Source organism: Mycetomoellerius zeteki, unplaced genomic scaffold, assembly GCF_001594055.1.
Source record: "Mycetomoellerius zeteki isolate Tzet28-1 unplaced genomic scaffold, Tzet1.0 scaffold102, whole genome shotgun sequence".
NCBI classification, from domain to species: Eukaryota; Metazoa; Arthropoda; class Insecta; order Hymenoptera; family Formicidae; genus Mycetomoellerius; species Mycetomoellerius zeteki.
The window spans coordinates 1,392,252-1,405,532 of record NW_017255933.1 but is presented as its reverse complement, the minus strand read 5'-3'; the positions used below and the strand labels follow the sequence as shown (position 1 = coordinate 1,405,532).

The window sequence follows — 13,281 nt, the reverse complement described above, 5'->3', positions numbered from 1 at the left end:
ATATGAATATAAAATGCGCGGGGCCGGAGCATGCGTGCTCGAGGTCTACCTCAGGGACACGGCCTCGTCGAAACACTCCACGACACGCCATAGACAAGACAACCCTTCGGGCGTAAGAGAATTGAAGGAGCAATCCAATCATAAGTCGCGAACCGCTTTTCCGCCTTTCGTCCGAAGATCTCAAAAGCTCTACTAATTAGTAATTAGTTCACGCAAAAGAAATTAAAATTGTATAATTTCTGCCGACAGGCAGAAATCTGAAACATCACGGCAGCGTACTAATAATAAGTACAATTTTAGAGAAATTTATTTTCTTCGCTTATGACATTATTATGTTAGAAATATAATTGTATATAGTATATATATAGTATGTAATAATGTATGATTTTATTATATGTATCTAAACTTGGCCACGTTGGAACCGAAACAATTCGTCGAAACGTGACGCGACGAAAACACTTCAACATCTGATATAACACGACGCGACGTTGGAATTCGAAAAATTGTGTAGTAAGAATATGAGGTCATGTATTTTGCCGCCAATATCACTGTATTTTGCGCTCGATGCGAAAGGCGAATTTCGAACACGAAAAGAACGGTTTTCCTGAAGTATATAAAAATTAGGTCAGATGCAGATCCGAAAATAACTGTTGGACCACCAAAATAATTATGTAGAATGCTAAAGCATGATAGTATTGCAAAGGTTTTAATATTTCAGTAATCAACTTGAGCGTTCAATATAAAGTTACATGCAGCAAAATTTATTTTCTTTTTTTATTGCTAGTTAAAAAAAATGCTTGTATGTCCTATTTATATTATTCGATACATATTGTTTCAAAGATTATTCCTCGTTCTGTTTATTAAAATTAAAATTATTTCTTATTGTTTTATTATTGTTAAAAATTGTACTTTATTGCTGTTTAAAATTATTCTTTAATCTCGTTTTTTAAATGTTAATTACCTTTTATTCTTACTAAATTTATTTTAATCTCAATGTCATATTATATTATATATATAGGGTAACTCCGGCAAATACGCCGCGCTGGGATTTACGCCGCAGAAGTCAGAAAAAATAGAAGGAGTGGGGGTAATTTTCCCGTAACTACTCTGTTACATGCCTTTATGTTATATTAGTATTGTGTTATGATTTCAGCTTCTTACTGTTAATATTAATGAATTTATTGTGAGTTGAATCGATTTGTCACTGTAATAAGTAACGCCATCATAAGTTATAATCTACATAAAATGATTAATGTAGGACGTGTAAAAGACTTAGTGGTTATTTCGTGATACATACGTGTAGTGGAATAGTAAAGCATGTTTGTATTATTAAGCATGTTTGCATTATTTGTAAATTTTTCATGAGCCGTACATACCCCCTTTCCCCCTATGAGTAGCCATATATCCCACCCCTATGAGATATGCGGCAAAAATACAAGGTTTCAAAAAGTTTATTTTTTAATATGAAAAATAAATATTTCGGATTTCTAATATTTTTTTCATAGTAGTAGACAGTACAAAGTTTTTACTGATATAGTTCGTTTACTATAAACATAGTAAATAATACTTAATAAATTAAGTTTTTGATAGGTGCGGCGTATATACCGGAGTTACCCTATATATAATTGAAATTTCCGTCACGCTACGTTTCGACAACACGGATTATTTGGTTCCAACATTGCCAAGTTTAAATCCATGGAATAAAATAATATACTATATATATATTATAATTATGTTTTTAACATAATAGTGTTAAAAGCAAAAAAAGGAAACCACGTCAAAATTGATGTAGTTTCAAAAACATGAATTATATCTCGCCGGGCGAACAACAAGTAAAGGTAAAAATAACTCGTTCATTATCTTCGTGCTAGTTCAAACAATCGTCGACGTTTGAACAGCATTTGCTCGATTTTAGCTTCTAGAATGAAACAATACGCTTCCCGAGACAAGATACAAGTTCGTACGCACATATCTAGCCCGATTTTGTCCCGCTTTGTCATGGAAGGGCAGCCCGCCAGACGATATAAACGGATATTTGTGTCACAGATTGATCGCGGCATCATTAACCGATCATGCGACGGGTAATAAAACTCGCGTACGGGGACGCGCGGTGAGATATGTGTCAAGTGTTACCCTTGAGCACTCGGTTATTGAATATTATATTAGCTACGTTAGAGGATCTGCTCCATATTCTACGCCTCAATAGTCTCAATTACTGTCTATAACTAACGTGGCCGGATCCAACCGCGTACGGACAGAGACCGTCAAGGTATCGTGATGATGCGTTTTATCAAGTTTTCGCAAATTTCCGTGAGTTTCGCGTCTCGGAAAAACATCACGCGCACGCAAACAAACATTGAAACAAATCACGGTTATTACTCTTCACAAAGATTTATCTTCTAGGAAACAATCGAAGTTCAGAGTAGTAAACATGTTTATGAATCTTATAACATATAAATAAATGCAATTAACTAAGGTGAAATATAAAAACAGTACTATGCAATCTAATATTTCGATAATGATGTTCACGTTGAATCTCGTTGTATCTTATCTATCGCATTTTTGGCACACAGAGTAATATGTTGTTTGTTAAAAACTGAAATGGTTTTCCCTCTGACCGAAATTTAATGGGTGCAAACGTTATTGAAAGTTCGCCTGAATAAATTAATCAAAAAAGTTATAGAAAATTCGATTGGACGCACACTACACTGAAAGAAAAGATTGGCTGCTGTAGCAATTTAAATGGTAAAATATGACATAGGATTTTTAATTGGCTGCAGCAACTAATTTTTGGTTGGAGTCAATTTTTTGTTGTGTTAGCCGCAATGTCAATATACGATTTCGATAGGCTAACGCAACCAAAAATTGACTGCAGCCAATTAAAAATGCTGTGCCATATTCAGTCGACCTTTTCTTTCAGTGTAGTGCACACAGTGTATATTAAAGCCGTTATACTTATTTAATCTGAACGTAAAAGTAAAATTCAAATATTTCGAATTGTAATATAATATTCTGCTTAATAGTATAATAAAGTGCATTACTAAATAGAACACAAAACCACATAATTAGGTCAAGATAATATCAAATCATTTTAGAGGAAATCATGATTTTTCAATACACTTTTAATGATAATTTTGTGACGAATTCTTGACATAATGATATTTGAGTAATGTTAAAAATAATTTTTCCTGAAGTGACTCCTACTTGACTTCTTGATCTTTTATGTTCTACCTGAATTAAGGATTTTGCGGTTTAATTTAAACACCGTTTATATTTAAAAACATATTTTTACTGCATCAGTGTACGCGCACTGAGTTCAATTAAATTTGCTATTAGATTTCCTCATCTATTGCGTTTCTTATAGACGTAAAACTCTCGAGTTATAGACTGTGCATTCCTTAATCTTAAGCATTTGTGTTCTATTAGAAAAAAAATTGAATATTGAATATCGTATTAACGTCTCTCTTTAACTCGATACTTGAGAAAGAGAGAGCGCGATATGATTCATCATTCAAGTTACCTCTCTCTGTCTAAACCGATAATATCAATTTCATAGGAATGCAGTTTATTCTTATTGCGTCTATGACGAAATTCCAAGACGCAATTCGCATTAAAATATCTTTTTTTTTTTTTAAATCGGACCTCATAGGCCTCGATCTCTTTAAAAAGAAATTCTTTTCGACGAGCGTTTACAGGCGTGTACGCGAACCCGTTGCGAAACGCCCTGTATCTTTGGTCGAGAAATCTCTCGAGTTTCGTAACCTCGATCGCGCACGGATCGGCGTGTGACAGGTGTACGTGTGCCGCACCAACACCTGGCCACCGTCGATGTATTTCGGAACGAATTGCTGCCAGTGGCTGCGTTTACACCGTGCATTTAGGCCGCGGCCTATACAATAGACGTCATTGTTTATCCTGTATATTAAACAAAGACACCTATCGTATAGGTCGCGGACTAAGCGCACGGTGTAAACGTAGCCATTGAAGCGAGATTTCGACCGGTCTCCGTGTCGCATCGATACGCGCACGCGAGCGCGTGCACACAAACACGCAGTACGCACGCCTGCAACCAAATAGTAGTAGTCGTAAGCATGTACCTATTGCATACGTGTGTTCCTCTCTCGGCATATGCACATCGGCGCCACCCGTCGGAACGCGACGAGGAACCTTTTTTCGCGGAGTTTTTCGTCGCTCCCAAGACGCGCAGTATCGCTCGCGACTTGCCCTTGATAGCAGATTGTCTGTGCGTGTGAAAGAATTCCGCGAGAGAGAGAGAGGGAAAGAGAGAGGGAGAGAGAGAGAGAGAGAAGGAACCGCGTGTGCGTAATCACATATAATTCGTAAATTATAACCGACAGTTCCGCGGCAATGGCGATGACGAAGTTGAGTCTGGCGCCGAAGACCATCAAGTATTTGATGTTCATTTTCAACCTGTTCTTTGTGGTAAGTAGGCGGTCGACAATCACCGATGTCTCGCGTTCCTTCTGGATGGAACGATGAGCTGGCATGGACCCCGCGCGATTGATTGCGCTGCGATCTATCGAATCGTCGTATCGACGCACCTCAGCGCGATCGTTGGAAGCTGCGATTACGATCGACGGGCTGTTCATTTGGAACCTAACTGAAGCCTGATAAAAGCATAACTTACACAAAAATGTTATTTGTGAAACTGTAAAGCGAATATTAAATATTTCATCGAAATTTTTGTTATTTTTATCACGCGTGCAAATTGAAATTGGAAAGTTAACATGCTAAAAGCTAAAAGCTTTTTATCCATTCTTTTTCAAAACTATGTAAAAAGGGACAAAGTCGAATTTCAGCAAATTAATTTAGTTAAATTTTAATTCTATTTTATCTTATCTAAAATTTGTGACTCTCAATAAACGCATGTTTACAATAAGATGTTTTAATTAATTAAATTAATTATTTGATCATAACTATTTTAGTTAATTATTTAATGTTCGTTTCTACATATGCATCTCGTGGACGTCAAAATTCAATATATAATCACATTGAAGTGCGCACATTGTTCACGTGGTTTAGCAGAATCCAGTTTTAAAGATATGCGCAACGCGTTTTCAAATCGCATTTTCCGTAAATATTTATTAAAATAGCAGAAACGTGAAATTGAAACGTGGAATTTAATTCGAATGTCATTTTACGCGTCGTGCAATTATTGAGTTATCTTGAACGGATATTTCAGTTTAGTAATTGGGTAGATAAATATTGTCCATTGAAACTCACAGCAAATCAAGTCTCGTTTGTAATCTGAGTGGAAAAACAACATTTACATTGCAATATGATTACAGAAGATCGTTGTGATACGATCATAGAACGCGTTTAGAGAATGCATTGAGTAATCGGTTTTTGTGGAAATTGGATGTAATTGATAGATTTAAAAGATAGATATCAATTTACGAACAATGTAACAATCGCTGTATTCTGATATACGCTGCCAGTACACTGAAAATCTATAGTTCACGTTACATATACTATAAATTTTCAATATATCGGAATACAATTAATGTCAGTAACAGCATAATTGTCATAAAAATTTCCTTTCATTATTTAATATGATATATGATATATAATTATTATTGTCTTATATATATTAATGGTTATATAATATATTATATGTTAATTAATGATATTTTTTATATCGATGATTATATGTGCATGCACTGAGAAAAAATTATTATAAATTTAAATAAATATTTATTAAAATAATTCCAAACATTTATTTACAATAAATAAATATTTATTTCATAAAAAGGAATTATTGTTAAATCAAATTAATGTTTTTTGTACCAAATAAATCTTTATATTTAATATATATTTAATTGACTATTTATAGAAATAACTTATTAAAATTTAGTTTTTTTTCTTACTCACTACTACTAAAATTAAATTTAATCGCAAGTTCTTGATGAAAATGGAGGATATTTCGTATATACAATTTTTTGTGTTCAAATATGTAAGTGCGCGTGTGTGTTGAAAGCCTGATGTAAAATTAAATTAATTAGACGTTTATTGGTTAATTATTCATCAACTGGACTAGCATATACATTGGAGAAGACCATGAATAGATGAATCATTGTGAGATAAATCTTACAAAAAAATTTGACCTAAAAAATATATCCGAGGGGGAATCCCTTTTATCGCACAATATCTATCTTCTCTATTTTCTCGTACACACCGTAACGTCGAAATTGAAAGACTACCTTTAATGCGATCGATACGGATGAGAACGATTACACTATAACGAATATTAATTTTATGTGCTATGCACTGAAAGAAAAGGTTGGCTGCTGCAGCAAATTAGATGGTAAAATATGGCATAGCATTTTTAATTGACTGCAACAGTCAATTTTTGGTTGCGTTAGCTAATCGAAATCCTATACTGACATTGCGGATAAGTTAACACAACCAAAAATTGGCTGCAGCAACCAAAAATTGGCAGTTGTAGCCAATTAAAAATGCTATGCCATATTTTACCATCTAATTTGCTGTAGCAGCCAATCTTTTTTTTCAATGTGGAATGAGGCAAGAATAAAAAACTTTTTTAATTTCGGTAATCTATAACTAACTTATGTTAATCAAACCGTTCATGTTTAATATTAAGCAATAAGCATCACGATTCAAATAATTTTATTATTAGAAGTAAATTCGTATCTGGAAATATATTATTTATACATATGCGTAGAAACCATAGTTCGAATAAGATAGACAGTTCAATGTTTTTTTCAGAATAATCAAAATGCACTCTGCGTTATCGGTTTTATAAATAGATCCGCTATTAATGTTCTTATACCGCACGCGTGTTAATATCTTATGAAATTTTATTTGGATTAATATTTCTTTATGATTATAGTTTTGGAATAATTGTTGGTTTTATTGATTATGTAATATCACAAGAGTATTGCAGAATTATTAACGTTTATAGAATATTAAATTGCTAGTATTATTAATATAATTAATTAAAATGTGTTATTTTAACGTTTCTTCATTAAAGTGTATGGGTGTATCTAATATATAAATAGTTACATACGGATATTATTTAAGATAAAGAAAAAAAAATTCGCTGCGGACAGGATTCGAACCTGTGCGGGTAGAACCCAATGGATTTCAAGTCCATCTCCTTAACCGCTCGGACACCGCAGCTGTTGGCAACTCGCTGTTATTTGTACCATACACTGTACGCAGCTGTGAAACTCGAAAATGTTGACGTCATCAAAGAAATAAATTTGCGTATCTTTTTTAAATATATTAGTATGCTAATTACATACCACATTAATTAGATAATTACACCGTTTACGCAATATTGCTTACCATCACGAAATCGTTATGTAATCGTCGATTTTTTAACGCGATCGACTCCATTGCGAATTGCATTTTCGATCCTTTTATCCATGGAAATATATGAATCGATGAATTATGTTTAGATTACAGGAATAGTGTTGCTATCCATCGGTGCGGTTATCCATGGAGTGTACCATCAATATCAACATTTCCTTGACAACAATTTCTTCTCCGTACCTTCTCTTCTCGTAGCCGTGGGCTCCATTATTTTTATCATCGCTTTCTTCGGATGCTGCGGAGCCGTTCGTGAAAGTTATTGCATGATTATAACGGTAAGCCGAATATGTACTCATATATATATATATATATAAATTGAACAATATTATTTTTTTATTAAATATACACACTTCGATTAAGTTTTTTCTTCATAAATAAATTAATGATTCATTTTTTGTCCACGCAATAAATTGCACTCTTATTAATTTATTGCTTTATGATTTAAAAATCGCATATATACTTCAGAATCTTTTTCAATAAAGATGTCTAATCGTTGCATCATATGCAATTAGATCGTTTGTTACTGCGACAGAGTTATAGTATGCATTTAATTAGCAAATAATAATTAACTGGCTAAATCAATAGTAATAAGCTACCCAATAATCAAACTGTCTATACCGGCAAACTAGAAGTAAATTTGAGGAATTGTTAGTAAATTGGCACTAACTGTGTTTGCATTAAGCTTGAGTTTTACCGATAAAGCCTGTAGATATAATCTGACAGTTGATTGACAGAAACCAAATAGAATCTGTCAGACACAGATTCTGCTGCTTCTATTCTAATATGTCGCTAATCTGCGTCAAACTGTACAAGTATGACAACGACTATTGAATTTCTGTTATTAATCTGCCATATTTTATGGCAATATTCGTGCTAGCATTCTGCCAACGGTATTGTACACATCAGATCCTATATCAAATCTTTATATAGAAAGAACGTTTTTGCTGGGTCTACGTCTAAAAGTTAGAGGTAGATCTGAAAATAATTTTATTGGACTATTAAAATAATTATGTAGGATACTCAAGCTGGTTGCCAGAATGTCAAAACTTCTTGCAACATCACTTGACATGCTTGAGTTTCCTACATAATTATTTTGATGGTCCAATAAAATTATTAGGTGTACAAGTACGATTTTACGGGTTATTTTTTGATAAAAAAAAAACGCATTGATTAGACATAACATAAAAATCATTCTTACTTTATTCAAAGTATGTCGCATTGGAAACCACAACCTTGGCTGGCCCATCTTTCAGGCAATAAACGGATTCCACGCTGGTAGAAGTCTGGATGTTTTGAAGCGATCCAGTTATCAAGCCAATTTTTGATTTTTTCATAAGAGGCTTTCCATGCTCCTTATCATCCAAATCAAAATCATTACATCTGAATCAGTTAAACCATTTTTCACACATGTTTACCAATGGAGCATGTTCTTTGTAAGCTTCCACAAGCAAACGATGACTTTCAGTTGCACTTTTCTTTAGAAAAAAATAATGAAGTATAACTTCTCGCAAATGACGTTTTTCCGGTACAAAATTTGATATTTTCAATGCGATAAAAATAATAGTTGTTTACACTTTAGTCAAATGAAATGTACTATGTTTTAAAGCTGCGTATACACCTTTTAAGTATTGCCAGCTTCAAATAATATTAGCAGTATGACTGTAAGTATACTACCATCTATTGAAAATCCGTAAAGTCATACTTGTACTTCTAATATTTTCAAATCTGTAGCCATCAAAATTTCAACAAAATCGTTCTTTCCGAGTAGTCTTTTTATTCGTCATAAATTTTGCAGAATCTATTTTCGACGGACTTGGCTGTCTGGGAATCTATCGCAGACGCATTGCGCCTTGTCTTTTCTACGTACATGCCTTTTACAATCGTGAGGAACCATCTGTTTCACAATCGTAAATGATTTACGTCTCGTTCGATCGACCTGGCGAAGCTCGCCAGGTGATTACGCTTCCGATTGAGAGCGCGCCACCGACGAGGATCAATCGCGACGTACTGCGAGTAATAAAGCGGACCATTATCGTGACTCGAGAACATTCACGATGTGTATTTTCAACGTTGCTCTATTCGAATTAATTCGAGATTAGGATCTCGATATAGAGCGTCGGGTTTTCGACCGACCTATTGCATACGAAACGTATACGAAACAAAAAGCTCGGCCAAGTCTGTCCATCTACGATATCGTCTCCCCCTCGTTTCCATAACGTAATGGATCATATGTTTTGTGCACGAAGTATGTAATTGACATGTGTGTGTCCTCCCCGTTCCACCTACATCGGCCCTTATTCCGGGAAAATTACTCTCCCTCGCACGCAGACGAGGGCGGACACGCTTCCGGCGTTGCTTTAAAAAATTGACGCACGGTGAGACTATATAATAAATATTTCAAAAGCTTCGAGATTAAATTCTGTCATTTCCTAGATATATTTTAAAAAATATATCAGGATACATTTTTCAGTCAACATCTGATACCAAAATTGATTTCTGAATATCCATAATTATATACACTGAGAAAAATGTCTGGTTAAAAAGAAATGAACCAGAAGATTCTGATTGTATCAATCAGATTAGTAGATTTAACAAAAAAATTCTGATTTGTCTATTTTTAACCAGAATTCCAATTAATCTAAGATTAGAATCTAAAAGACATTTTTCTCAGTGTACGGAAAATAATCTGTCGAGAAATAATTTGAATTTTTTTAACAATACTTTCTTTGATCATTTACAGTTCTGCACACTTCTGGCTGCGATTTTCTTGCTGGAGATCATAGGCGGCATAATGGGATATGTGATGAGGGCACAGGTTGCGTCGATCGCTCAGCATAAGATGCTCGACACGATGCCCCAATACAACAATAGCCACGAGATCCAATTCGTCTGGGACAATCTACAACGAGACGTAACGCACAATTATATACAATTATCGTATTTATACGTGCGACTGCGTTATATCCTCGAAATAGTGGACCACGAATGGTTTTGTTTTTTTTTTCTCTTTTTCAACGATGGCTTTGTTTGAAGTTTCTCGCGCTTCGCATCGTGTCTTTCCCAGTCGTGGGAGCGACCCGGTCGTCGCGAGGATATCGCGGACGACAGGCGACAGGGATAATTTCAGTGCCCGGCTCTAATTCCTCGCGTGTATAATATATGTGTATGTGGTAGCTGGCGTGCACGCCACGAAGGGGTAGCGTACATCGATTTTTCCCCAGCTTCCTTGACCACTCTTAACGATCTACGAAAAATGTATGCACATATATTATATATTATATTCATAAATCATATATTTATTATATAATAATATATATATTATGTATTATATATATTATGTATTATATGTGAATACCATGTATATACATGTATGCGTATATACACACACACACACACACACACACACACGGAGTGTTTCATCTTTTACATAGAAATATTTCAAAAAATATGAAAGTTTAGTACTATTTAAAGAAATATGTATTAAGATCAGTATCTTTTTTTTAGTGTAAACAATTATATTTGTATAATATATTATTAATTATAAGTAATTTAGTTATTATATAATGAATATAGATATCAATATAGATACATACAGGATACGTGTATATTATGTCAATATATATTATGTATACGAGCGTACCATGAAATATTAAATATGCACGAAATCTTTTACAACTTTACATCTTTATATTTGCGTGATGTAGATACATGTTTCAGCATGTTAACCGAAATTCGTTCTTTTTTTGCAGTTTCATTGCTGTGGTACGATCAATGCCACCGACTGGTTGACGAATACAACGAATCTGTCAGGTATTCCGATGTCGTGCTGTGATGATACGATAGGTGCTATCGGCACGTCGAATTGCACCCTATCATCGAAGAGTCTGCATGGGGTGGGCTGCATACACGCCTTCGCGAAATTCGCAGAGACACACGCGGCCAAGATAGCAGGTGTTGGAATAGGCCTTGGTGTAATTCAGGTATCTTCATCAGCATTATGTTAGATTTTTCTAACTTTACCTCATAGCGTTTCGTAGTCCGATAAACGAGTAATATTCACGTTTTATTAATACAAGAATGGAATAATTAATGTTGCAGCTGATAGGAATTCTCTTGTCGTCCTACTTGGCTAAATCGATCAAGAATTGTTACCATACTATGTAGAGTGCCATGCGAACATCAAACGCACCGGAAGCAGCCTTCATATAGATGATAGCCGAACAGGATTGCCATTAGGATGCGAAACTGCGTGTATTTGATCTGATATATTGATCTGATATATTGTACGAACACATTATTTGTTTTTGTATAAAAGGATGGTAAATTATTTTTGCTACATGCTATATTTCACATCGCGTTATAAAAAAGCGTGTGTATTTTTAATAAAACTTTTACATCGCTAAATGTTTTCGCGACAATGCGTTTAGTATTCTTGATTAAAATGCGTCGTTAATTAAATTCGCATTCTCTTATATTTACACAGGAATGAATTACACAGAATAAGCAATCACATATTTTACAAGAAAATCTCTTTTTATCTGCAATAAACTTTTTTCACATAAGCCTTTGCAAAACATGTAAATTTCTAACCAAAAAAAATTTGAGCATTGCGCGTGTCCGACAATCATCAAGCACGCACGTCACACTACACACGCACACACACGCGTACCGAGAGACATGAAATTAACTTAATTGTCACATGAGTCATTTTTGTCGCGTTGTTTTGCCCACGTGTAAACGTGGCAACGAACACGAGAACGAATGTCTCTTTCCACGTCCATTAACTTTAAAATTTTGTTTCGATATATTCGATCATATTAAATGTTATATTTTATATATATAATATATACGTCATTTATGTTCATGTATGTATTAAGAGATATATATAAGTATACATTATATATATATCTATTATACATATTTTTTTAAAAGTAGATGAGCATAAACGTGGCTCGATGTCCAATTAAAACATTCCATACAAATTCTGCTAAAAATATTGCATATACATATTCCCAGCAAATGCAAAGTTACATGTAACGTGTGTTATATTAATTATATTGTTAAATGGGAAATTACAACTAACAGGTACGTTACATATAACTTTTGTGTATATATTACTGGGTTATGAATATAACCGTGTCTTACACTCGTCCATGAATATAACAACCTATATATACCGAAAATATTCGAATATTCATTAATGCGTCGAATAATGCTACAGGTTTATCGCTTTGTCGTGTTTTTCTTCACGCTATCGCGACAACTTCCCTATTTCCTCCCACTCTTTCTCTCCTCTCTCTCTCTCTCTCTCTCTCTCTCTCTCTCTCTCTCTCTCTCTATGACTACGTTTACACCGTGCGCTTAGTCCGCGACCTATACGATAGGTGTCTTTGTTTAATATACAGGATAAACAAGGATGTCTATTGTATAGTCCGCGGCCTAAACGCACGGTGTAAACATAGCCTCTCTCTCTCTTTTTCTCTCTGTCTGTCTCTCTTTCTTCTCTTCGTCAGACTCCTTGTTCTAAACAAAAACCCAACGCTCTCATTGGTATCGCACAAAGCCGTTCCGTGCGCGATCGTGCGTTTTCGCGGCTCATTATCGGCCAGTAGATAACGCTGCAGACCGACGTTTCAACGTTGGCATTGGCAATCGGTGTGCTAACTGGAAGTGTCGAAGGTGCGCGATACCGCTCGCTGTGCATCTGCGCCCGGAGGAGCCAACGCGAGGCAAAATGGCGGCCACACATCTAGACGTCGGCCTCCGCTGCATCAAGTATCTGCTGTGCGCGGTCAACTCTCTCTTCGTGGTCTGTACTACAATACGAACGATGTTTATCGTCTCGCGGAATATACTCTCCGCCAAATTCATCTCGCTTCGCGATGCATTCTCGCGTTAATCAAAGAATAATCGCGCGAGAGAACC

General features: G+C 35.0%; 2 protein-coding genes and 1 non-coding gene across 3 annotated transcripts in view; 2 read left to right on the top strand and 1 right to left on the bottom strand.

Annotated features, from left to right (window-relative positions):
• Nucleotides 1-4,098: 4,098 nt before the first annotated feature.
• Nucleotides 4,099-12,130, top strand: LOC108720396 (CD63 antigen). Its single transcript, XM_018444392.1, has 5 exons — nucleotides 4,099-4,443; nucleotides 7,443-7,631; nucleotides 10,097-10,267; nucleotides 11,106-11,336; nucleotides 11,455-12,130. Exons 1-5 carry the CDS (start codon nucleotides 4,369-4,371, stop codon nucleotides 11,518-11,520), a joined length of 732 nt encoding a protein of 243 aa, XP_018299894.1. The 5' UTR covers nucleotides 4,099-4,368; the 3' UTR covers nucleotides 11,521-12,130.
• Nucleotides 7,080-7,161, bottom strand: TRNAS-UGA (transfer RNA serine (anticodon UGA)). The gene has a single exon. It is a non-coding gene; the product is annotated as a tRNA-Ser (tRNA).
• Nucleotides 12,131-12,837: 707 nt separating the features above from the next.
• LOC108720614 (CD63 antigen) overlaps nucleotides 12,838-13,281 on the top strand; it is a 4,734-nt gene continuing 4,290 nt past the window's right edge. Inside the window, exon 1 of the mRNA XM_018444725.1 lies at nucleotides 12,838-13,165. Coding sequence (XP_018300227.1) covers nucleotides 13,091-13,165 — 75 coding nt within the window. The 5' untranslated portion in view covers nucleotides 12,838-13,090. The remainder of the gene's footprint in view (nucleotides 13,166-13,281) is intronic.